The sequence below is a fragment of the Platalea leucorodia genome, assembly GCF_965183815.1.
Source record: "Platalea leucorodia genome assembly, chromosome: 3".
Taxonomy (NCBI): domain Eukaryota; kingdom Metazoa; phylum Chordata; class Aves; order Pelecaniformes; family Threskiornithidae; genus Platalea; species Platalea leucorodia.
The window spans coordinates 123,901,375-123,928,694 of record NC_138825.1 but is presented as its reverse complement, the minus strand read 5'-3'; the positions used below and the strand labels follow the sequence as shown (position 1 = coordinate 123,928,694).

Genomic DNA, 27,320 nt, shown 5'->3' with positions numbered 1-27,320 from the left:
GCAATGAGCACCTGTCAGTGGTACTGCACAGTGGTTGTTAGCCCTAATGTGGCTAATTGTGAAAATACTTGAAAAGAAATTTTAAGTATGTTCTCTGTCATGATCAGATGCCTAAAATAAATATTGCCATCCACCAGTTTTTGATTTTGGATTAAATGATGATAGCGTCTCATGCAGAGAACTGTTACAGATGTAAGGTTTTAGATATCAAAATGATGAATAGGAAAATCTACTCATGAATACAGGCACTGTAAAGAAACAGGTTCCTTTGCGTTCTTTCCTAAACAGGTATGGGTTGCTGGTGTACCCAGAATATTTGCCAGACAGCCCAAACAGACCTGTTCAGTTCAACAACTTCACAGCTTGGAGCAGCCAAGGTGGAGCACAGGTATGTTTGTCCTGATTGTCCTCTGTGATGCTCAGGATCTTTACAAGTATATCACCTCTACACTGACTTCATCTTTTAAGGCTGAAAATAGGCCACAGTTATGGTAAAGCTCTTATCATAGAATCATAGAATCATTAAGGTTGGAAAGGACTTCTGAGATCGAGTCCAACTGTTAACCTAACTGCCTGGTCCACCTCTAAACTGTGTCCCTAAACACCACATCCACATGTTTTTTAAACACTTCCAGGGACTGTGATTACACCACTTCCCTGGGCAGTCTGTTCCAATGCCTAACCACTCTCTCCATGAAGAAATTTTTCCTAATATCTAATCTGAATCTCCCCTGGTGCAACTTGAGGCCATTTCCTCTTGTCTTGTTGCTTGCTACCTGGGAGAAGAGACCAACCCCCACCTCACTACAGCCTCCTTTCAGGTAGTTGGAGAGAGTGATAAGGTCTCCCCTCAGCCTCCTCTTCTCCAGGCTAAACACCCCCAGCTCCCTCAGCCACTCCTCATGAGACTTGTGCTCCAGACCCTTCACCAGCTTCGTTGCTCTTCTCTGGACACGCTCCAGCACCTCAATGTCCTGCTTGTAGTGAGGGGCCCAAAACTGAACACAGTACTCGAGGTGCGGCCTCACCAGTGCCGAATACAGGGGCACTATCACCTCCCTGGTCCTGCTGGCCACACTATTTCTGATACAAACCAGGATGCCATTGGCTTTCTTGGACACCTCAGCTCACTGCTGGCTTATATTCAGCCAGCTGTCAACCAACACCCCCAAGTCCTTTTCCACCAGGCAGCTCTCCAGCCACTCTTCCCCAAGCCTGTAGCGTTGCATGGGGTTGTTGTGACTCAAGTGCAGGACCCGGCACTGAGCCTTGTTGAACCTCATACAATTGGCCTCAGCCCATCGAACCAGCCTGTCCAGCCTCTCGTACCTGTATGTCCATGTTCCTCAGCTGGAGGCTCCTATTTTGGTGATAAAGCCAGAAGCACAATTTATGTGAGCTCTTCTTCCTGCTTCAGTGCAGAATCAGTGCTACTTTCATGAACAGCTGATGTTTTCTGTAATCATCTAACATCTGTGTCCCACTATAATCATAGAATCATAGAATGGTTTGAGTTGGAAGGGATCTTGAAGATCATCTGGTTCCAACCCCCCCGCCATGGGCAGGGACACCTTCCACTAGATCATGCAGCCAAAAAAATCCTTCTGGTGGATCTGAGCTATTCGTAAAGATTGCAGTTGGTAGAAGATCTCTTACCTTCATAGAGTTAATGGTTTCCATGGGAATGTTTTTATCCTTGTTAAAAATGTGCGCTTTTTTTGTTTGAAGTTGTCTAGCTTCACTTTCCAGCTATTGTAGCTCACTATTACTTAATCTGATTAAAAAAACCACACCATCCTTTATTATCTGATACTTTCTTCCCATACCGGTGTTTAGAGGCTGTGATCCTCCTAACTCGTCGTCTGATGACCTGAACAGATCATATGTGTTTCTCTGTAAGGCATGTTTTCTAGTCTAACCCATCCTATGGCTCCTGCTTTGAAGGTGTCCAGTTTTCAGTCTGTTTTTTCAGACTGGTGCATTCTCTTTCTGGAAAAGCCTATTTGTGTGAAAAGAAATAAAAGAGAAGGAGGTTTCACAGTTTTGTTTTTGTGGTTTTCTCTGCCTAACTTGTAATTTCTTTGCGTGTTACTAACCTAGCATACATGAATAACTAAGTTTATTCTGCTTCTTTCCACGGGCTCCCTCTGGGAACAATATTCTTGCTGTCAGGTGACTGCAAGCAATACCCCTGATTATTTTCAAGGCATCTTTCTGCTATAAACATTAACTTCTTTACACGGCTATTCTTTCCAGTAGTAAACCCCAAAATATTTAAAGCACTTTTACCCTGTCTATTACTGATTCTCAGTTCTGATTTTTTTTCATACAGTTCTTTTTTCTTTTAACATGAAAATAAGTTGGCAGAATGTAAAAATTTTTGTACTATTAATTAAAAGCAGAAATAAGAAATTAAGGGGAAACGCTCAAGTACCAAATACACATTCAGCACTTTTATATGTTTTTGCACTTTCTCTGTCTATTGTATTGTAAATAAAGCAGGTTATAAATCACAACCTTTATTTTTTACTTATTATTCCTTTATTATGCCTTTTTATAGATTTTCAGTAGCCGCAACCTTGAACTCCAACATTTCTGGATTTATGCTTGCAAAGACTTTGGCATCGACATCGTAGAAAGCCTGGGAAACACTTCTGTAGCTGACAGCGTTTTAATTGGACACATTGGGCAAAAGGTAAGCACTACAGGAATAATTTCAATGTCTATTGAGTTGCACAGCAATCCTTCAAACAGGAATTTGGAGAAATACGAAAGCAACCTAAAGAACAGCCCCTGCTCCATGGCAGCTTGGGTAAAGCTTGGATTTTAAATAGGTTCAATGTAAAGATAAATACATAGGCCCAGGCTTCAGAGTGAGGTTTGGGCACCAATTTGTTTGCTTAGCTCTCTTCCACTCCTTGGAAAGATGATGCCTTCAGCAGCAGCACCTGCAAGGGACATTGATATAGTGATGGAGAAACTTGGAGCATCAGTAGCGCTCTCCCAACCTGCTGGAACCAAGGATTTTGTTGCTTCTGCTGGCAGCAGCAGAAGAGAAATAGCATCTGATCAGCTGGATCCTGCATCATTTTTCAGGCGCTCCATTCATACCAGCTCATGGTAGAGCTGAATAAACATCAGCTGTTGAGAAACTGGCGACTGCATTCTGCAGGAAAACTCAGCATTTTTTCCGAATGTCTTTTTATTTCAGTATGGAAATTTTAAAGATTTTTTTAAACAAATTTGAAACAAGGACTCTGATTTTTCTATTTGAATTTGGAACTATTAAAAGATTTTATATTATAGTGCATATTCATATATATTCTTTATATAACAGCATTCAAAAGTAAAAACAAAATCACACTTCTGTTCAGCTTATGAGCTGAAGGATTTTAGTAAGATAAGTTTTATTTTTTTCCCTACTCGTGTTTTTTTCCAAGATTGACACGGTCTCAGAAAAACCTTGGAATTTCACAGAACCTGAATTTTTAAGAGAAATCATAATTTCTATTTAGACAAGTTTTTTTCTAACATAAATTCCTATACACCTTTTGCTGTAATAAACAGACACCATTTAACCATACACAACTGGGTTTAGTTTAGTGATTTGAGAAGAACGAGGGGGAACAACAGATTTGATTTCTATCCTAGTTACCACTTTGGTTTCCTCTGCTCTCTCATAGCATCGTTGGTGCACCTGGAACACAGAGTGCTACTTCTTTACTTGAGAATGATAAATGCTGTCAAAATGTAACATTTTTATTTATGCAGTAAATATGATCTTTTTCCATTATTTTTTTAGACAGCTGGACAAAGTCCTTTGGGTGCTACCAGGTTGTTAACAGATTAATAACATGGATAACAATGGAATTTTAGTTACAACTGGACACAGCTGCTTGTTCATGATTTTGAGGTCTTTTTTGCCCTGCTCAGTTTTCTATTGTTGTTTATGAAATTAATTTTCTCTCTGACTGGCAGAAAAAGAGTTTTATATGAGTTTTCTTTAGAAGCTCACAGAAAGAAACCTCTGTAGTAGGTCTATTGAAAGCATGCAGCTCAGATAAAATCCTGGCTTCGCCAGTCCAACCTTGCAGTGTCCCAATGATGCAATAAATTTCTCTCAGACACCAAAGGGTGGATGTCTTTGTTTTTACTTTGCAGGATCCATGGAAGGAAGGAATCCAATGTTGTACTTGTTCAGAGATTTAGAGGCGCTCAGCTGTGCCTTGTTTCTTGCAGTACCCCAGGGGGGTGATTATCTTTGATTATCTCATGATAAGAGCCTCCTTGTCATAATTTACATCTTAATTTATGTAATTCTCCCTTTAATAATGATGTCTCTTTAATATCAATTAAAACTTTATGACATTAATTTAATGGGAACCTTGGATATTCCTCTCTGCTAACCCTTCCAGTTTTTGAAAGAAGTACTTTAAAACAGGATTGTTTTCTGGAAATATCAGGGCATTTAAAAATTGGGGCTTTGATCAATTAAAACGTTAGTGGCAGGGCTAAATCCAGGACCCGTAAAAGCCAAGGGAAAGACTTTTGTTAGCTTCCTAGACATTCAGCAAGCCTCTTCCATGCTTTCATAAAGCAACTTATTGTCCTTGTGCAGGCATTTGAGCAGAACCATTTCTTCCTGAAAAAGGAGGAGGTTTGAGACAGGTGACACATACTAGGGAAAAATTACCAACTCACACACTTCTATTTGCTATTTATTTAAATAAAATAAATTAACTAAAAAAATAAAAAAGATAGAAAGGCAGGTGGGATGGAAGAACAGGCAAGTGTAAGCAAAAAACCAATAGAGCTTTTCTGACTGATTTGTTACTAGAAGCCAGGGATTTCTGCTTAGCAGTGACTTGGAAGAAGATGGCCCAAGGACCAGGACCATCACCCCAGCTGTATTGGCCTCAGAGTAAAAAAGGTGATGGAGCTACTCTTTCTTAAAGAGACTGAAGATAGCACCATCTCTTTGAAGTAATAATGTCTTTATAAAAGTCCATTTCATTCTACATTTTCAATTAAAGAGGATGTTTTCACAGAGGGTGGATTTCTTGAGTGATTCTCTACTGTGGCTTTTGAGCGTTGTTCTACAAAAGTGTTTATAGGCCTCAGAAACAGTATCACACATTCCTGTCAGCCTTTTCTCCTCCAGGCTACCCACTAGCTCTGAGTACAACCTTCTTCCCAGCCTGACTCCAAGATAAACTGGCCTACAATCACCACAAAATCTAGTTTGTCCATTGTGCTTCCCATCACTTGTGGGTTTTGCTCTTCCTTTCCACTTTTTGTTGCTCTGATGGACCCTGAAGTCAACTAGACCTTTGAAGAGAGCCTAGCTTAAAGGTTTCCCCCCATCCCCAATCACACAAACAGGCTTTGAATTGCAGCAGTCAGGTATTTCTTAGAACAGAAATTAGAATGATTAGGTTTGTATAGTAGGGAAATTTCCTGCCTGCTGGACAAGAGAAGGTAAAGTAAAAGGTACTATAAACAAATCTGCTCACTGTGCCTTCCAGGTGGATTCTTTCTTCCCAAGGAATGTGCAATTTCCTTTTCCTTCAAATGTCCATCTTTACTACCGAACAACCCCAATAAAGCAAACAAGGCAGTCACTGCCCTGAATGTAATAGTATCACATACTGAAAATGGTGAATTAAACAGATGTTACTTGTCAGAATTTGCAAAGTAATAGCTTAGATCTGTCCTTCAAACAGCGTACGTTGGCTCACAACCATGGGCTTGAGTGCAATCACAGCCTTCTGATTTCAGCCTTTGTGCAATCACAGCTGCTGCATCCTGGACTCGTTAGACTTGGAGATTCACATGGTGACATGTTTCCCACCGCTCTTCATTTCTTCATTGCAGGATAGGACCTGTACGTCAGCAGGACTAAAAACTCCCAAAAGATACCAGCTATTCATCTCCAACACATCTTTCAGGAACTTTGATGCCAACACTTGCACAGCTATAAGGACTTGTTCTGGCTGTTACCAAGGGCAGGGTGAGTCTGATTTACACTTATTTAGCAGGGTTTCCACAGTCCCTGGCTTCCTCCTATTTCAAATTCAGATGTTTACAAGTTCAGAGTTTCCACGGACAGCCACTGATAGGTATTTCAGCTGAATCCCACAAAAAGCACCATATAATGATGAAGAGTACTCGACCAGTTTTGCTTCTGTAATCTTGTCATTATGTTTGCTATAGGTGAATTATCAGCAGCTAGGTTTTGAGGTATTTGCATACCTGCTCTCCTTAGGTTTCGCTGTATTAATAGTTTGCAGAAGTGTTACTCTCTCTGTTTCACTTCCCCAACTGGGACAGATGGATAATAGCTCTTCCCCATCCACAGGGAGGTGGGGCATGAGATGATGATATGTAGATGCAAGGTAAATGCTGTGCTTAGTGTGCAGCTCAGATGAACTGAGAAAATCCCTGAGCTGGGATTGTAGAGATATGCACACCAACCAGTCCTCAACAATGGTCACCCTCTTTAGTGCATGCATTTTGCTGACATTGCTGGTGGGATGAACCAGACCCTTTAGCTGCTCTGCTCTGCATGCGCTGTGGTTGCAGGTTCTCTCCAATCTCCCTTGGAAATAGCTTCATCACTTAGTTGAAGCCACATATCGCACATATTTTTAAGACAAAGGTAACCTTATCTTTGCACTGATTTTATTTTCTCAGTGGAAGAGGTTTTTATACACTGACTTGTTTCTGCTTCTTCATTTTGGGAGGTAAAATTTCAAGAGCGATGATTTCTTTAACAGCTATGACACAACCTCACAGAATTTCACCAAGCTCCTACCTCAGGCCAGCCTAAACCTTAGGTGAATTTGCCTAAGATAACATATAAAATAAGCATCCTTTTGAGCTTTGAAGAGGTACCCAAAGGCTGTTTGAAGAATGTTCCAGCTGCAATTACTTCTTAAATATATTTATATATAAATGAATACTGCCCTACAATAACATAACAGAGAAAAAGATTTCAGGAGGTGAGCTCAAAGGACATGAGGAATAGTAAAATCTGACTCGGAGAGGCTACAACTGAGAATAGGATAGTCAAATACTAACCAATGCGGTGCATGAACACTCATGCCAAAGCTGACTTGTTATGGTCCATGGGGCAATGATTTTCTGACATTTCTGGAAATATTAATGTGTTCAAAAACTTCCTGTGTTTTAGCCCACATGAATATTCCTCCTTTTTGTAGCTATCTATGCTACAGTAATGAAAAGATCCTCCAGCCACACTTTTCAGCCAAGGCTTTATTCTGCCAGGTGCTGTACATATGCACACAAGTATATTTACACACATATAAACAGTCCTTATCTCTAAAGAATTTATCTTATAAACAAGGTAGAAAGGTTCTATAAAATCACTGTTTTGGGGACTGTAACTTTTGGCAGTGGGACTTGTGAAGAAACGTTTGGAGTCACTGAGGAGATGCTGGTAGGGCCAGGAGCAGCACCTGGATTGGAGGAGTCTGTAACCACAAGTCCTGTCACAACAGGGCGCTGGACAGGTTGGACCTGGCCATAGCATGGCAATGGCAATTTCTACAGCCATCTCTATTTATTAATTTATTTTCCTGAATCTCCCCTTCTTGTTGACTCAGCAGACATTTTTCCAAAGCAAAGGTGAAATGAAGCTAGTCTTTTTTGCTCCGGAGATGTTTTCAGGCCTATTACTTGAAAAGATCAGTCTCTGTTTCTAAAATTCTTCTTGTTCTCCCCAGGTGGGTTTACAGTGAGAGCTGAACGTTTGACCTTCATCAACTCACCTTTCCAAGTATCCTTCCCCTTTCCTCACTCTGCCATCCTTGAGGATCTCGACGGCTCTGTCACGGGGCAGAAAGGAAGTCATCTCCTCCCTTCCACAGATATCCTTGCAGTGTCTTGCACAGCCAGTGCCAACTTCAGTCAAGCTTCTGGTGGCAGTGTTTGTGGCAGCGACCTTGTTTTCCACCGTATGTCTCTTCATTTGTAAGTAACCATTCCACGTCTGAAAAATCAGCATGGATATTGCTTGCTATGTTTTATATTGAGAGAGCTGCTGGGTCTGAACAGAGTCCCAACACTCCTGCCTCTCTGCTGGGTCCTAAACTAGGTCAAAAGCCTGAGGACTAGCATACTTTAGTCTGTGGTGTTGTCCATGTGATCTCTGGCACTGGTTTTGTTCTGGCTCCTTGTTCTCGCCCTGCTAGTTCTCAGGAACGGTCTAAGAGATAGCAGAGGGACCATTCCCAACTGGCAATTTGGATGCAGTCATCATGTTTCTGGAGAGGAGAACTTAGCTGTGTGGACAGCTATGAGAATTATGCATACCAATTGGCCTCCAGGCCAGAGGGCAGCCTTTGGTTTATTTTATTTACTAATTTATATATGGCCTGCCCAAGTTCAATTTTTTTTTTTTCTGATGGTGTCAGCAAGCTGCTTATCTTTCTTCCCTTGGTATCCTATTCATAGTCTTGATTCCTGTCTAGAAGCAATTCTGGCCGTGTTAAGTGGGTCTTTAATTGGAGACTGTGGTGTATTGCTTTTTTGTCACTCTTCAAATTACCAGGAGGATATAAACTGGCCTTTGTAGAAATAAGAATCCAGCTCAAGGTGAGCACTGATATGCAAAGTGAGATCAATGGCCAAGCCCCAGACAGTCAGAGATTTAGTGGGTGAATTGCAAACTTTGCCAAGGTTTTCTGAATGCTGTCCTATAAAATACTCCCAGATTATGAGAGAATATCATCACCCATATCATCATTCTCAGTGGATAATAAGATGCAGTGTTAAAAAAAAAAAGTTTGAATTCAATTAGATTTTAAGTCAAGTTCTAAGAATGTTTCCTTTTATGCTCATTGTGAGAGATTTTCCCAAATGCTCCCAAAGAACAAGCAGTCATGAACAAGGTAGCTTTTCATGTCTTAGGCAGAAAATCATGACCATCTGATTTCATTGCTATGTTAGTTTCATATACTGTCAGATTCATGTATTATGTTTTCTACTAAAACTGGATTCAACATTTTATGATTTCATGGGCTCAGCTCTCATGCCATGAACAGCCATATTGTATAGAAGATATAAATTCATGATGTATTAAATTAAGAGAAAACTTTCCAGTAGATATGTTTCTGCCACTCTGTTAGAGCCATGACTTTGTTACCCGCCTCATCAGGACTTTCTGGTCTTTCATTTTGCTGTTCTTTGTTTGCTGCAAGGTGAATTTAGTCAATTCAGATCATCAAACCTTATTAATACTGACCCAGGCTCACAACCTAAGCAACCTGTTTCAGTCTATACAGTTATGGTTTCCCGTCAACATGATGGGATAAGACAATGGTGGAAGGGAGATACTAAATTCAAGAATAAACTTTTGTTATTGTGAGTGGAAGAACTTTTTTGGCAATCAGATAGTTGCTTTTCCAGAGTTAAGATGTCAGTTTTCACATGATTTCAATGGGCACTTTGATAATACCGCTGTTTATAGCTGGAAATGAAAACCCATTTGTTTGTTGTCTTAGTTATGATAGAGGAACCCAAAGCATAAATGAAACAAATTACTTTAAGGGTGAAAGGGACTACAGTAAATCTGTGCTGTAGCTCTCAGACCTTATTCAGCAATCAAAAATTACTGGAAAGATTTGGTGGGTAAACCAGAAATTCAATATGAGTGAATTCAAATTGGGTTTAAGACATATAAACTTAGATGTTGTCCTGGAGAACATATGTGGTCATCATGTAGACACTGGTAATGTGTCCCATTACAGCGGATGGAAACCTGCGTCCTTGATTCGATTGCCCATGGAGAGATGTCTAGTGCCACTTAAAATGCCTTCTCTCAGCTTGTCACTCCATGGCAGAAGGGCAAGGATCTCCTGGAGACACTGTGTCAGATCTAACATCTCACATCAAAGTTTTTCATTGCTTGGGACATTTTAAGCAGCACTAGATGCCTCTGTTTCTTTGATCTTTCTCTTAGGGGCTGGTCAGCTGAACTGCCCTTTGGGCTTCTACTGACTGTACTTACTATGATGTTAGTGACTGTAATGGTCACCCGATGTATATTTAAATAACAGTTGGCGTTTAGGTGTCTCAGTCCTAAATTGAGTGATGATTTTCAAAGCATGACTTTAGCCCAGGACAGTTATCCCATGCCCAAGAAACTCGTGGGTACAATTTAGAGGTCAGCACAACCCAAGGAACCATTTTCAGCAGGGCAGTTTAGATGTCTCCATGTTGTTTTGGAGGGTGAAGGAATTTGATCGCATGGATATGGCCAGGCCATGCCAGCTAGCCTCAAGGCCAGAGGGCAGACCACAGCACCAGTTAGCTTATCAGGAGAGTTGTAGCCACAGGTCTGTGTCTGAGTGCTTACACACTTTATGAGTGGATGAGATATGGTTTTGTTGGAGAAGATCTCTCTGTCTGTGTGGATATAACCTCGTCTTATGATGTAGGGTACATGTCCTACTTGCTGGTATCTCTTTACACTCCCAGTAAATCATGTCTACTGTAAGTTTGCAATAGAATGCCACTTTTTCTTTTTTTTTTTTTTTTTTTAATTTCTAGAGGGATAGAAAATGGTTTTGGAGAGCTCAGCCTCCTGTTGTCACTGCCTCATGCCCCACCTTTGTAACAACCCAGTCCGGGGATACAGCCAGGTTCTTCCCATCAGCTTTGATGGTCATACAGCTCCCAAGTGCCATCCCAGCTCACTTCTACTGTTGCACATGCCTCCCCAAGCTGGACTTGTTCCTGCCTTTCAGCAACTGGCAGCTAAAGGGGTCCAGTGGAGAAATACTGCTCAGCCAAGTGCTACCAACACTTCTGTTACCCAGAGAGGACACTTGTGAATTCCTGGCATAAAAAGAAAGGGAGTGGAAAAGGCTTTTAGTGATCTAAACGCCACTCTGCTTTTCTTCCCATGCACATCTTCACTTCCCAGCGCCCTGCTCGACATTTCACTCTCTTTTTGAAGTGCAAGCCTGAACCGTTATCCATTTTTTCGCGTTTCAGGTTAGTAGTACACAGACAGAAATCCTGAAGTGTTCTATCAGAGGGTTGTTAATAATTCACATCTGTCTTATAATTCATGTTTTAGAAGAAGGACAAAAAAACCCCAACCATTCCCAAATAGGAAAAAAAAAATCGCATGTTCCATTGAAGGGGAAAACAATAAGACTTTCAGCTACCTACAGGCTTTGCATGTGATTACTGTTTCTCATAATGAAAACAAAAGTCTGCACTAAATTCAGAGTTGGAAATCATTCTGATATAACAAAAAGGGTAGTGGGTAGAAGACAAAATACAACTGTGCTAAATGTCTTTCTGGACCAGTTAACCATGAGGTCTTGCAAAACAATTCCCTTTCTAGTCTGTGTTTACCTCGATTATATGGACTACCAGCTCTTTGGGTTGAGGTCGTGCAGGTGGATGGAGCTTCTCACAACATTGCCTGTAGTTTGATTTGATTCCTTTTGGATACAGTCACAATGTTAATGTTAATAATTCATGATAGTTGTTACTGTATTCAATACACCTCATCCTCCTTGCATCAAAAGGTGGTTAAGGAGTGAGTACAAACAGGAGTTCATCTGCACCATTACTATTGAACTCTGGAAAAATTTGAGCCCTGACCTAAACTTTGTCTTTCCCAGTAAATTGCTTAAGAGTTTTAGATTAGTCTTATCACTGACCAGGAACTTCTCAATCAACATTTTCTTTCAAGCAAGTCATCTTTTTTTCCCTTCTTTATAATTCATCTGCACAAGCTGGGAGTCAACTTACATCAAAGATACTTGGCAGTCCGAGTAGCAGAGCCCTGTCTTCTCAAGGACTATGTACTTAACAGAGTAGCCCAAGAGACCGAGAACATCCTCTTGTGCTGCTTCCAGATCCTCTCTCTTGAGTAGCTCCTACCAGCCAAATCACTACCATGTTAAGCTGAAAGACTGTCAGCATGCAGCCAAGTAAAAGCAGTGAGTCACGGATGTTTCGTTCACACAGACAGCGCTCCAAAATGGACCTGGTAGAGGAACACGGTGGGGAATGAAAGGAGCTGGGGGGGATTAAGGATGAGAGTCAATTAATAAAATATCCACAGCACGACCAGAGGATGAGGAGGTGGGAGGAGAAGAAGAAAGGGTGAATTTTGTCCAGAGGTATTTGAAATGTTCACAATAAAAAGGGAATAGTTTAGGATTAATACAACAAAACACGACTAGGTGCAATTGGCAGAGGTTGAGCAGAGAGAAGAAAGATAGGTCGGTGACAGGAAGAATTTCCTAACAGTGCAGTCTCTTGGATTCATCTAATCTCAGTAAAAATAAAGTACTGTTGCTTGGCTTTCTTCAGTTTCTGATGAACAAAGAATTAAAAAATTGCTCTGGAAGAAATCCTTCTGTTGTGCTCTACCAGGCCCTGGAGTACACGACCACATCTACAACTTGCTACTTCCTAGTTGTACTTACCACTCATGGAAAGTCCTTGTAGTCAGTAAGACAGAGGTGCTATCAAAATCAGGCCTGAAAAAGATTACAAGCCTCTGAGCACTGAACCCACATTTGCTGATCATCATCAGGCCAAAGTGATAGCACAAGAGCATCCTCATTTTGACATGAAGTCACACTGTACAAGGAGGTTTCAGGCAATAGCAGTAAAGCAGTCTCATCTGCTGTGCTCGGTAGCTCTCTCTTGGCTAGAGTGGTGCGTTCTCTGTGTTCTTCAATAAAAAGCATGAAGGGCTTGAGGTGGTGGGTTTTTGCTTCCCCTGAGTTTCAGGGACAGACTCCAGCTCCAAAAATCTTAAAGACTGAGGCAAATCACGGATTTTGAGAAGGGAGTCCTGGTATGGGAACCTCTAACCCAGGAACCTCTAACCCAGCAACCTCAGGCGCATTCAAGCCTTAGCCTCCAAGACATCAGGGTAGTTGCATCACTGCTACCTTTTAGGAAAGATCTCCTGCCTGTGAGCTGTCTGGGATAGTGCTTGTTGGCACAAGCCAAAAGCATGTCTGGGACCATTTCAATTATTTAACGGTTACAATGTGGGCAATTGAACGCAAGTGATGTTGACTCTTTATCTTTGTGCTGTTTAATTTACCAGAGTACATGTAGTGTATTGGCACTTTTTTCCCCCAAAAAATGTATGTTTGGAAAAAAATTGGGATTTTGTTAGAGAAAAACCCTAGGAGCCCTTTTTTTAGAGAAAACAAGTGTCTTGAGCATTTCTTGACTCTCTGTCCTGAACCACGTCACCCAACAACTTCCAGAGCACTGGGAATCCTTTTCCAAGCTTGCATTGCTGTAACAAAAGCCTTCTTCATGAAGTCCAGTTGAAAGTTAAACTAATGTGTCACTTAAGCACCCTTTAAAGAGGGTTTTTATGTCTTTTAAAAATGTAATTGAAGCTTATAAAAGTCTTTATAAATTTATATGTTAGAAAGTTATTGAGTAGTCTGAAGAACAGCTTATGCCATGGCACAGCGCAGCATGGCTGCAGGCTAGATACGGCTGCTCCAAATGCCACCGCTACCCATATTATCATGAAAATATGAGTCTCTATTAATATTAAAACAAATTTTCATTAAAAAATTGTCGTAACATGATTAAGTGACTTTAAAAGTTTCTTCACATTATGCATAATTTTTACAAGAGGAGAGCATTAGAATAATCGGCAGCCAGGCAGCACCTTGCGGCAAAGGGGACTCCAAACACTTTGCGGCTACGCATACCAGAAGGAAGTTTGCCTCTTGTTCCCTTTCATTTGCTTTCCCCTTCTCACTGTGGAAACCTGGCACTTGCTCAGCACCAGTCTTGTAGTTTGAGCCTTTTATTGCTTCCCTCTTCTTAGTCTGCTGCAGAGGAAAAGATTAACTTTCTTCTTTATAGCCTTAATTCTTAAATCTGGTCTAATATCCTCTCCTGTAGTGCATGCATTCAGTTGCTGCAAACCCAGCCGCTGCTGATGGGTTAGTGTGAAAAGAATAGCATACCCCCTACCTCCGTGTCTTTGAGTCTTGAAGAGAGTTCAAATGGTTACTCTAGTTTTGCTTTTCCTTTGATATTTACTTACTGTGGTGCCTTCAGATGAACATCCACCTGCTGTGAAACACCCTTAAAATCACACTTCTTCTCTCAATGTGTACATGCTCAGTTGCTCTCTAGTTGTGTGTATCTTCCCTGTATACATGACTGTATTCACACATGGGGCAGCTTACATGCTCACTTGGCTTCATAAGCCAACCTTATAACCCAGCCATAATATGGAAGGCAAATACTAAGTCATTGACTGTTGACTGTTCAGTTAACCAACGCATCAGCCAAACTTCAGAGGTTCAACTCTCACTGTGCTATATTTCTGGCATCTGAGACATCCCACCAAAGCAGCCAAGAGAAATTTGATTCCCAGTGTAGGACCCCTTTCCATTTACCCTGCAGCCTGGGGTATTGGCAGCAAAGCCAGATCCTGCACAAGCTTATGAGTATACAAGAGAAGATGTTTTCCCAGGTCTACCCCCTCAGCTTTACCATTGTATGGGATGTTTCTGGGTGCAGGGAGATATAGTTAGCATAGTGACAGCATTTGCTAGCCCTACACTTTCTTTCCTTGCAAGGAAAAACCTGACAATCCGGTTGGATGTCTCTTGAGGGCTGGATATATCCAAGCCAGATGTGCCAGCTGGGGCTCACTGCCATAACCAATGTATTTTTAGCCCTAAAATTGTATGACTTGGTAAAGGACCACAAGTGGGCAACAGAGGTGTAGTAACACCATGCCCAGAGTACTTGCATCCAGATTTTCAGATCTGCTTTGGATGCTTTAGAGCTCTGCCTGACATGAGATAAGGGGAGTGACAAAGTGGTCCTCCACAGATCTTTGTTATGCTAACACTGCAGACGTGATTGAACTGCTTGCTTACCAGCTACTTTCCAGCTCAGACTTTGTATCTGATTTTAGTTTTCCTTAAAATATCAACCTGTATACTATAGGAGCTGGGGAATTGATTTAAGAACTGAGAGGAGTTAGGAAGCCAGGGGTAGCAAACTCAAAAGCTACTTTAAATAAAGCCATCTTACCTTGTCAGTCATAACCCTCTCTGCTACTGGGAGATCATCTCAATTCTTCTTTTACTTCAAATTCAGCAGGCCTATTGCGTGGTGGCTACTCAGGATCAGCGACAAAGATCTGGTTATTTTCGAAAAGACCTGTGTATGCAAAAACTCAGTGATGGTAAGGGTTCATAATATAAGGCAGATTTGAATCATGTCCTTGGTGTCTCAATAAAGATACACACATTTACTTAAAACAGCTGAAAAATCTTAATTCTTGGCAATTAAAATAAAATGAACTGGTTTTGAGCCCAGCATCAAACCTGTAAATTGTTTGGTATGGTCATAATTTGGAATTAGCCTCCATTTGGTTAACAATAAATTGGACTGTTGATATAAACATTTGGTGTCCCATTTGAAGTTCAATGGTATATTGTTTCCTGTTTTGGAAAGGGATAATCATAATGGATTATTACACAAATGTATCAAGCAGAAAGCATTTAGAGCTAAACACAGCGTCTGCATTCATACACAAAGATATGCACCCTTAGGATAAGTAAGTTAATGGTAAACATAAACAGGAGAGTTAATATTTGTTCTACTTGATGTTGTTGATTAGTTTAACAAATCCTTTGTGGCTCATCTATGTTGAGCAGTTCTGCACAATGCACTTGAGCTAAATTACATAACAGTTTATACAATCACAATTGGTAAATTGTGGCTGACTGTAAAGTCCTATCCAGTAATCCTGCCATATTTCTAAAGCAAATTGCTCCTTAATTGAAACCTGCTTCAATATAAAAATACAGCCTTTTCAATGAGTCATCCTTTTTTTTCACCTTACACTTTGTAAAGGCTTCCAGCAGTTTAAAGTGAGGGTTAATTTTGCATTAAGACCATTGCCTCCTAGTTTCTTTCAAATAAAGCCAGGGGAAGTTCAGGGGAAGGCTCTTTCCTCTGATAATGAAGCTCTCCATGTTAATGATGCATGCAGGCTCCCTCGGATCCTCTGAATTAGAAATACTCGTGTGTGTGCGCAGTACTCTGCTTCATTAACATTAAGGAGAGGTAGATTGGTGGCTATTTAGGGCACAGTGAAATCGCTGGCTATTTAGGGCAAATGGAAATGGTGCTAATTGTGGCTGGTAATTCCATTAGTAGGGTACTTCCATTTTGGTGTCTGTTTGGCATATAGGTGAAAAAAACCAGCACACTGACATCCTTTCAAGGGGAATGTAGTCTCAGGCTCATTGTTGTCTTATACTGGTTAACTTCCATGCAGACCTGCAAACTTTTTCAGGTTCCCCACATTTTGGTTTTGATGTACTGGCATTCTGTCAGGAGTAGGGTATGTGTTTGTGGGTAGTAACACCTTGAGCAAGGTATGTAAAAGGCAAGGACGCAGCATTCCAGGTCAAGGATACCGCGGAGATTTCAGGCCATAAGATATCTCTTGCTCCCTTTCCTTCCTGAGTCATGAACAAACTTCCAGGTGAAGGTCAGGGAATCCAGACTATCATGGTATGAAACCATGCAAAGCATTCTTCCTCAGAAAGGCTTTCCAGCATTAAAAAAAGGCATTTTCAAACCAAAGATTCTCCAGTGAAGACTCCCTGTCTCTCTGTCACAAAGACTGAGAACACTTAACTGAAAAAGAAAGTTTGTAGTGTCCAAAGCAGTCAAAAGTCTATCCTGGTTTTGAAGTCTAGGGAGAGAGGACTTGTGTGTTATAAGTAGGCATACTGGGAAAAATGTATTTCACTTAACTGTAACCATCTGAAAGTTAGCTGTCTAGTTTCAGATATTTATTTGGGGTGCCTTTATAAACGTCTTGTCAAGATCAATGTCCAACAGAGTTGGATTCACATTTAATTCAACAGTGAATCTACATGGCTAGTGTGGAATTGCCACCTAACTTTCTGGCAGATCAATCAGGTGACGTGTATCCCTCCCTATATCCCAGCAGGATTGCCCCTTCCAGGCCTTCTTCTCTGTCTTTAAAACTTTTTGGAAGTACCAGGTAGAAGTCCCTGAGAAAAGTGATTCAGGCTGTCTCATCAGACTTCTCCAGTGATGAAGAGTAAAATGAGTAATGAGAAAAACACGTGGATTTATGTTGCACAGAGGATGGGTCTGAGTCTCCATCACTTGCTGTGGTGTTGTGCACCTTTGTAACTCAATAAGGCAATTTCTGATGTGCAGGGGAGTTTAATGTTGCACCGCGTTATGTGTGGTGTGCTTCTGCTACTAGAAATATTTTCCTGAATACCTGTGCAGGTGCTGATAACTGTGGCAATAATGTGCTTGTTGTCATTTACTTGCTTAATTAGCAGCCTAATATCCTGGTCCAGTTAATGCCTATAAGAGGAGGTTTATTAGTAGTACGAAAGCTGTTTAAGCCTTATAAACTCCTTCCAGTCGGTTTCATTGGTCTGCCAATATCTTCTGGTTGAGTGATTCTTTGTTGATTCACACTTCTCCTGTTTCCCACTGCTGTTTCTCAGCTGAATGTTTCTGGGTAACCAGAAAGTCCTTTGCCAAAATGACAGCCACCAGAATAACAAAAAAAAAAACAAAAGTGATTTTAAAAGAGAAAAAACAAAAATATGTAGGCAAACCTCCTCCAAGATGACTGCTATTGTAATTATGTATTGTCTCCAAAGCAGCAAGGGGAAAAATGACCAAAAATTGCAAATACAAACAGGCAAACTGCAGTATGACATGAGTTTTAGCACTGTCTATCTTGCATGAGTAAGCCATACCCAGTCTGGAGGGTTGGGTAATATGCTGAGCTGTCTAGTTGTAGGGTAATACTGCAATATTTAGAAATACCATTTTAGATATGCTTAAAAGAGGGTGGGGTTTTTTTAGGCTTAGTGTCAGCTCAAATGCCAAAACTGACTAAGTGGACTAAAGGTGAAACTGCCAACTTGCCTTGATCCTGCAGCAGCACTTGATTCATTTATAAATTTGCTGCATTCATCTTTATGGCAGAATCATGGCCCTAGGGTACCTTGGCAAGTCAGCAACGCTTCTCTTCAGCTGCGAATGAGATCTACAGTCCTGGGACGTGTATCCCTAACAATTCCCCATTCATAATGTGAAGAATGCAAGAAGCAAGAAAAAAATTGTTAGTTGCATTTGTGCAGCTGCAACCTCAATTTTCTGACAAGCTTAGTGTTGGCAGGGCCAGGGATGGGACATGCTGGTAGTGATGAGGTAAGACTCTTGCTAGGATTTTGGATGCTTCAATCAGAGCTCCTCCTGTATGTCTAGTGGTACAGCCAACCCTGTATCAATCCCTTTGCAAGCCGACTGGGATCATGCTCAGGGTGGGGAATAATCTCTGCCAGCTGCTACAGAGACAAGTGCTGCAATGAGATGCATCAAATTCTCAGAAAAGCTTAGGCAGTCTGTGCATGTGTATGCAGTAAGGGGACAGGGAAGGGATTCTTAGGCTAGGATTTATTCTTCCTGAATTTTGATATCAAAATGCAATTTCTAATGTGGAAGTCTTGTCACCCAAATTCATTCAGGTCATGGAGAAACATCAGCTCCAGAGAACATTTTATCTCACCTCACATCTGACATCCTCTGGAGGAGCTTCATGTTCCTTGTTGCCTCTAGGAGAGGAGAGCCTCCCATTTTCATTCCAGATGTGAAGCAGTAACACTCTGTAGCTAATCAGAGCATAGTTTCAACCATGGTTTCCATCAGTTTCAAGAGCTGTTGTAGGAATGTAAGATGCTGAGGACTAGAGGTAAGATCTTTGTTCTGAAGAAGTGGCTTATGATCAGGTGTCCCTGATCAATCAGACATGAAGAGACAATGGATGTTCAGTGTTTGAACATCAGAAGGGTTAGCTGCATTTCAGATTTATCTTTTCCTTCATGTAGTTTGTTGCTTTCAACAAAGCAGTTCCTGACAGCAGAATATTCTGTATCTCTGGACTTCACCTTACAGAGTCTTCCATCCTGGGGAAACTGGCAATCATAGCAGTAAGAGTTTATTCTGGAAAGACACTCAAATAACCAAGATCAGTTTAGCATAATTTGAAAAAAGTCTATGTGCAGGAAAAAGACAGAGCCTACCCCTGGAGAGGAAGTCAAGTTGGATGGTTATACCCATCCCAGCTTCACTGCATTATTTCCTATTTTTAGCAGAGAAAGGTCTCCAGAGCCCTTAAATCTAAAGGGTTTATGCCCACTCATGTTATCATTACTATTGTTGATCTGTTCAGTGAGGTTTTTTCCTCTGACTAGATTGGACAGAAATTAGAAGTGCAAAGTTCTAGTGAAAAAGGGGTTTGAGTACTCATTTGGATGCTCAGAAGAACTGCTGTACTAAAAGTTCACCCACTTTGTGAAGGCTTTCATGTCTGCAGCAGCCCCAGCTTCATACTGCATGCTGACCTGGGGGCAGAGCAGCTTTTTGAGTTACACAGGATTTTTGCACCTTCAGCCTCGATGAAACTTTTGACCACTGAAATGTGAGTGAGTAATCAGAAAACTATCAAATTTCTTGAAGATCCTTAAAGTTGGACCTGAGGCTCATGAGTCTGGTGGACGGGGAAATACTCCTACAGTGTAGGAGTTGGTACCCTGGCTGTTGCCATTGTTCTGCTTTGGCACAAGCTTTGCTCCTCTGTGCCTTTATTCTTCCACCCTTTGTCTCTCTCTTTCTCTTTTTACAGCACTTCAGGCAGAGATCATTTCTTACCGTATTTGTAAAGAACTACACAAACGAAGTCACATTCTGAGAGAGAGACAGCATATACTACTGTAATTCAAATAAAAACAGAACTGTAAAGGTTGCAAAATGACAGAGTTCAGTGAAAAAATGTGATTATATTTTTTTCCTCCAGAAAAGAGGCTCCAGACATTCCCTATAATTTAACTGTGACTGACAGTAGGAATAAGACAACCACAGTCAATTATGTCCCTGATACTTTATCAAACCTGTACGGCTGGATGGTTCTCCTCTTGGATAAAGAGACTTATGTGTTGACATTTGACAACCCTTTGGTCAGCAAACAGCTCCAGGTAACACGGGAATTTTTTATAATTTCAAAATTGTATTTGGAAGTGATAATCATGCTTTCCTCTTTCTGGGCAAGCAGAGAGAGGAAAAAAAGTGTTATGTGCACTGAGAAAATCTCTATATAGTTATAGACAGGGCTTAGATATGATGACCTAGTCCCTGAAGCTCTCAGTAGTAACTTGGAGCAGGAAGATGATTTTGGACATCTGAGATGAAAGTTCAGTGTGGTGCTTAGGAATCAAGAAAATTTGTACTACCTAAGACACACTGAAGCACGGCTTTCAGAAGACATTGTTCCTCTGCACCTTTTAAGGGTGATGAGGGCAGTTGATTTTGTCTGCATTCACCATCACCTGCTTAATTTTACTTCTCTCTTCTATGTTTCTAATACACATTTTGCAAAAGAATATGTTGCCTGTGAAGACCACTGTCCTCTTTTTCCCTTTATACTGCACTCCATGGGGCTCTAATCACAGACACAGGCATGTTTATTTTGACTCCCTCTTTTCTAGTATTCAGTGACATTTAGCAACTTCACGACTGGGAATTACTTGCTGGTGGAACACAAGGATCTTCCTGCCCATCCTGAGGTTGTGGTGTCTTGTGGGACAAGGACTGGACAGCCGCTCCAATCGCTGCCTTCATACAGACATCATAGGAGCTGTGACTGGTATCTTGACAGCAGACTGAGGAAGTTAACCTATTTGGGTAAGTGCAATACGAGGGATGCAATGTACCTTTCTGTTCAAGAATGGTGACAGAGCTGATGTCTTTTTAATTTAAACCCCCAAACTACATAAGGCCTTAGACAGAGAGCCATCTTCTTTTCAATAAGTGAGAGGTCCTTCAAAAAGATCAATCAAATAGGTAAACGTATGCACATCAGGTCCATCTCTATCTGATCTATCTGATGTCTGATCTATCAACAAAAGGAGAGTATCATAAATAGTGGGTGATGTGACATCAGTTGAATTTGAATTGGTGTTTTGGAGAGGAAAAGGCATTAAATTCCACTAATGATCTCTGTTGTCAGCTGGTCCCATATCACATGTATCATTAATAAATCATGTGCAATCTATCTAGGCTGAGCCCGCTGAAGGCAATAGGATTACTGGGCAAGAATTTTTCCTATCACTGTAAACTTTCAAAGATGTCTTAAACCTTTACATTTGAGTATGTTGGCTTTGTACACTAGATCATGAAGTGTGGTGGTCTTTTTTTTTTAAGAAATTCAGATATTTACTGATATTTATTCAGCTTTCTTTTATTCTTTTAAATTTGGGACATTTTCCACAATTCCCATTCTCAAGCAAATGATTTTATAAGGGTCTAAGTTCTAGATGTAAAAGGCAAGGTAATGATTGTCACCATTATTAAAAATAGCAGAACCACAAATCACAAAAAACATTCCAATGCCTTTGAGAAGCACAGCTTACCCTTCATGACTGTCATAGAGGGAAGCTAAAGTATAAAGATGCTGATTTTCACAGTAACAGAAAATTTTGTCAGTGATCTAATCCATTTGGTTTAATGAATTTCTCTTGATTTGCACTGATGAGGTGACATGCAAGTGGCTTTCTCATGTAGGATTTGTTTAGGAATGAGCAACTAGAACAATCACTGGGACAGTGAGAGAGAGGAAAGCATGGCTGGAATGAGGGCAGGCAATCCACTGAGCTTAGTCTGACAGCAATGAAAATCATCCAGTGTACATTTGAGGAGAAACGGGGAAGCCCATACCTTAACCTCAGTCAGAGGGTCACACTTGCTGCATCCATCTCTGGTCCTGTGGCCAACTGGCATTGCACAGCTTGTGTCCATAAAGCTTAACATTTTATTTCTTAAAACAGGCTGGGTGCACCCAGGCTTCAAATTAGGAAAGATCCCTGTCCTGTGCTAACTCCCAAACCATAATGGTAACCATCTGGGAGAGTGCATTGGTCTGGGCCAAAGTTGTGCCAGGAACTTGGCCAGCAATATAGTCATGTAGATTACTGGGGTCCAGCTCTTAGTTCCATCTCCTGGCCCTGTTTAGATATAGTATAGATATACATTGGCTAGTATAAAACTAGCTGGTGAATCTAAGCCTCACCCAAGATCATGCCAGGTATCTACTGAAAGAAGAAATATGTTTTTATTATTTCAGTTTACTAACAGTGTAAATTTGTTCTTTCAAATATAAAAGTCAACTGTTTTTCAGTTGGCATATCCTGAATTGCCCTTTCATAAATAGGGCAGCATGAGAAAGGTCAGAAGATGACACCTATATCTTGGCCTCTTGCTGCTGTTGAAAATAAAACAGATGACAGTCTTGGGAAGACTGGGACAAAGTGATCTGGCTGGCATATGTCACTCGTGCATCATAGATACTTTCTTGTCCTTCTCTTGCCTTCCTTTCATCTTGATTTTTATTATATGAAGAGCTTGTTGTTGTTTCTCATTTTAATACAGAGAGAAACAATCATCCAGAGTACATGAGGGGAAATTTATGAAAACACCTAGCGTGTATAATTCATGCTGTGAACATTTTCAGCAAGGACTTTTATAGCAATGAGATCAATAATTCAGTGTCGGGTACCTAATATCTAATGCTGTTGGTAGGGTAAAAGTCTGAAACAAAGCGAGCGGATTCCTAGCCCTGGTGTGCCATTTAATTTCTCTCCTAATCTCCGCTGTGCAGGCTGAGAGAGTGAGGATAATTAGCCATCAGAGCAGACTCATGGCATGTGGTGGACTTGCCATCACTCAGGGTCCTTAGATGATGCTTGGCCGTCTTTTCAGAGAAATATGCTCCAGCTCTATGAGAAGCTATTAGAAACCTCATGAGGCGAGATTCATGCTCCATAGGAGGTCAGAGAAGGCTGCCACAATAGTCCCTTCTGGCCTTAAAAACCCACCAGTCCACGCACCCATCCAGACAGGACAACGCTTAAAGGTCTGGCCTTCAGAAGACGTTCCCGCCTAACTCTGCAAGCTGTTTTTTTTATTTTTTATTTACATTTAACTATATGAAATAATTAGCCAACTAATTAATCCCGTTTACAAGCTTTGTCGGATTCTTCAGCTGTCAGTCATGCCTGAGCCCGGGGCCGGCGTTGAGTCTCAGCTCCCTCCTTCATCTGACTTGGTCTCCATGGCTACAGGCTGCATCTGCTGACACCCCACTCTCTATTTACTGCTTAATTAAGAATTTCACGCTCAGCCCTTATCTGCTGCTAAGAACAAGAACACACTGTTAAGAAACTCCAAATTTAGGCTGCTGCACAAGGAAAGCCTTTCTTGTCGTCCTGACTGCGTGGAGCCTCTTTAACTACCCTCTTGGCAACTGCACTGCCACCCTTCAATCAAAAATCATTAAATGGGGCAGAGATAATGAGCATGTAGCATATCAAAAGGAGGATGTTTGCTCGGGCTAAGGAGGAAAAGCTGTAAGGGCCTATAAGCAGCCGCCACTTCAAAGGGAGAAGGGGTTGATAAAGAGTCATTTGTTCCTGTTTGACTTATGTAAAAGGTCTGGTATGTCGGAGTCCCGTCTCGCAGACGCGGGTCCCCCCTCTCGGTGCTCGTGTGTCAGCAGTCAGGCAGCTGGGTGCAAACAGCATCAGCCCAAGCATATAATCACTTGACTCCACGCCGACAATGGGCACTCGTAGGGGGTGGCGGAGGGAGGGCTGGGGGACAATGGGAAGACAATTATTGCAGCTGCTCGGGAGGGCCATAATTCTTCCTGCAGAAAGTAGCCGGCTCTTGCGGGGCGGAGGGGAGAGCTCGAGCGTATTAGTCATCCTCCGACTTTTGGAAGCACTTTGCCGCGCCGGTGGGGTTTCGACAGCTGCTGGTGTACCGCCTCTTTCCAATAATTGTACATTCTGGCAGGGGTCAACTTACTTTTGACCCTTTGCCTTTGTGCTCATCAGAAAGCCTTTTAGGGCAAACGGTGGGGAAGTGGCAGGGGTGCATTACATCCAAAATTAACGTCAGTAAATACGTATCAGATGCCAGCTCATTCACAAGCAGGCTCCTGAATTCACACAGCTTTTTGCTCAGGCCTGCATGGCGGGGAAAGGGGAGAGAAGGGGAGGGAAGACCCCATGACTGAGAAGATATTGTTATTCAAATGAAGCAGGCAGCTGAATGAAGCCACCTTGGCCAGCAGTTTGTGTTGGGCTCAGGCTTTCTCCATGTCCCCCCTTCCATCTGAAATTGCCCAGTGTCATGCAAGTGTTTGTTTATCTTCGGGGGAGAAAAAAAGGTCTGTCTAACACAGAAGGCAAGAAAATATACCCTATGGAGGGGATTAAAAGAGTTAAGTTGCCCTGATGCTTTGCATGCTTGCAGTTTCATAAATTAAACCTTGGCATGGGACAATGAAGGGGACACTGAATGGGGAGAAATAATTGTAATGGAGAGTTTTTCTTCAATGTGGGCTACTTATGCAATGATCCTGTTAACAAAGGTACTCACCGCTACCTACATACATCAACCCTGTTAACGAACCCATAAGTCCCTTTGAAAATAATGTTTTCAGACCTGAAGGAATCAGCACTGAAAGACAGATAACCCCATGTCTCTGCTGGATGCTGGGTGAGGCAGAGGCGAGGAAGCTTGGGGCATCCTGTGCCAGTCATTTCTACATCAGCAGCTTTGCTCTGACATTATTCATCTTCATAGCATCATCCTGATTTTCTCTGAGGCACCCCATGTCTTGAAAGAAGTGTTCCTCAAAGGTCACTGATGGACACTGAAATTGGTGCGTGGCTCCCTGAAACACTGATGGGTTGTGGCTCAGCCAGGTTTCAGGAGAGTGGTTCTAACATGACGTGATCATGCTGAATCAAAAAACTTATTGTAACAAGGGAGGTGGAAAGAAACGTCACACTGGGACATCTGGGATATTTTTAGGAGAAATATCCTGTGTAAATTACAATAATAACATTATGAGCTTTTTAAGTCTGTTACAAATACGAGCATATGGTGCCACAGCATGGTACTGCTCCTTGGTTAAGTTCTCTGGGCAATACTGGAATTGGCTAAAAACCAGAGATGTTCTTTCCTTTTTGTTCACTTTTGAAATGTTTAAACCATTTTCCTTTGGACTGAAACAAAGTGTTGGCTTGCTCCATCTCCCGATTTCTCTTGGCTTTTTTCTCTAATTGAAGTGCTTGACACAAACATTATTGAAAACATCACTGAAAGGATTATCAAACTTCTTATTTACCCCAAATACATTTTTCAGTAGACACAACTTTTATGGAGATGGGTCATCCTGTTGACTTTGCTCAAGCTGCTCACGTGTGAGTTGTTAAGAGGGCCTGAGACCCAGCCTCACATTACTGCTGTGTCAGAAGCAGTTTCCATCGTTCTTCAAAAAAATAATTTGATTACACTTATTGTCTTTTCTAAATTCCTAAAGAATGATCTCACTTCCATTACACTCTGTGGGTTTTAGTAATTGCTTTGTATAAGAGAAAAAACAGGCCCTTAAGAATGTTTGTTTCTAATATTAAAATACAGAAAATAAATAAAGATATTTTCTGCAACATTGTTGCTCAGGGGTAAAGGAGAATCCAAGGTGAAAGACCTAAAAAATTGAGTTAATTTGTTACAGAGGACTGGTTGCACAGGCATGAGTCTTTTCTTCCATCTAGATAAAACTCACCCTATATCAGCTGTTTCAGACCAGATGTGGGCTGCTCAGTGGCCTCTGTGAAATGAAATGTCAGTTCCTAGCTCTTTGTAACAGACACAAAGAGAAAAATCAGCCTTCTCCTGGTGGATGAGCTCCTGTCCTTCTGGCATGGCAGCAGAGAGACCAGAGAATGTCGCAGTTAGAGAAATAAAATGATGAAATGCCCTTATAATCCTGTCAGGGATAGTCTTTCGACTATGCGATCTCTGCAGGAGGAATTTCATGCCTTCACCTCTGCCTCTGCAAATATTAATCTGCTGTAAGCAAGAATCTGTATCCATTAGCCCAATTTTTTTTTTTTTTTTAACATCTCCTCTCCTCACTGCAGTGTCCCCATGGTACCATATTTCTGGGTACCTCCTGTAACAGATCCTGGTAGAGGATGACAAAATATCTTATCTCAGGTTCTCCAGTTTCTAGAGGTGTGTCTCACTGTGTTGTTGATTGTGCTGTCTAAAAGTTTTGATTTTCCTGTGATGTATGTTAGCCCAATTGATGTTAAATAGCATGGAGTTGCTTGTTATTTGTAAGTCAGGCTATTGGAGCCATTTATCCTAGTTTCAGCCCTTCCTAATATCCACAGGCAAAATTCCCCGTCACTGCAAAGCTGATAAAAGACTAAGTTGCTCCTCCTTCATGTTCACTGAAGGAGCCCTGAACCAGAAGAAAGTTACTGGGAGTATCATCAAGAAGGCCTATATTTATGATTCACAGCCCAAACATCCAGGAAGAGCTGTAATAAGACAGAAAATTGATGAGTCTTATAAAGGTTTTATACAACTAAACCCTGGAGCCTTATAACTACATTTTGTGAAGAGTCACCTTAATTCAATGTTTACTGATGACGTCCTTCATCTGTATTGCCTATATCTCTTCCTGTCCTGTACAGAAACAATGATAACATACTCGGCAGCAAAACAAAACCACCAGAAGGACTATGTCACTGTAGTCTTGATTATTCCCGAGGCCTGTATCTCTCCTGTTTTGATCAGGTTTTAGGAGTATTTGTGGGAAATAGCAACAAAATACTACTGATTCACAACCGTTGCACTTTACACCCCACCTGCATTTACACCCCAACTGTGCAAGTTGCAGGGCTGTGGAGAATTCAGCCCCTGATTCCTGCACTCATGTGGAGGGTATAAATGACTTAGAATGGTTTGAGTTGTCATGCTCTGTGGTTGGATGACACTTCAAATGTGAGAAACTTTTATCCTTGCCCTGACTCTGGACATGACTGTACTGAGTTATGTCTTAATGGTTCCTTTCTTCACTGTGTAAGGGGACTGAACCCCTTTATGAGGTCTATATAGCATATTGATCAAGTTTTATGTCCCCTCAGGATTTAATTAGAACAGCTTTTCTCTGAACAATACAAACATCCTTAATTAGATGATTGCACTGTAGTGCCTGCAAAGTTAAGCAAAAAAAAACCTCAACAAATCTGACAAAATATATTTATCGAAAAAAGGATGGTGTCAGGGCTTGGTTCTCTCACTTTTAGACTGATGTAACACCTTTGACTCCTGATTTGCCC

General features: G+C 41.3%; 1 protein-coding gene across 1 annotated transcript in view; it reads left to right on the top strand.

The window, feature by feature from the left end:
- Nucleotides 1-27,320, top strand: part of PKHD1 (PKHD1 ciliary IPT domain containing fibrocystin/polyductin) — a gene marked incomplete at both ends in the record, with an annotated part of 265,493 nt that overhangs the window by 131,870 nt on the left and 106,303 nt on the right. The window contains 6 exons of the mRNA XM_082305891.1: nucleotides 289-388; nucleotides 2,561-2,695; nucleotides 5,875-6,010; nucleotides 7,746-7,992; nucleotides 19,919-20,096; nucleotides 20,607-20,802. Of these exons, the coding sequence (XP_082162017.1) occupies nucleotides 289-388; nucleotides 2,561-2,695; nucleotides 5,875-6,010; nucleotides 7,746-7,992; nucleotides 19,919-20,096; nucleotides 20,607-20,802 (992 nt within the window). The remainder of the gene's footprint in view (nucleotides 1-288; nucleotides 389-2,560; nucleotides 2,696-5,874; nucleotides 6,011-7,745; nucleotides 7,993-19,918; nucleotides 20,097-20,606; nucleotides 20,803-27,320) is intronic.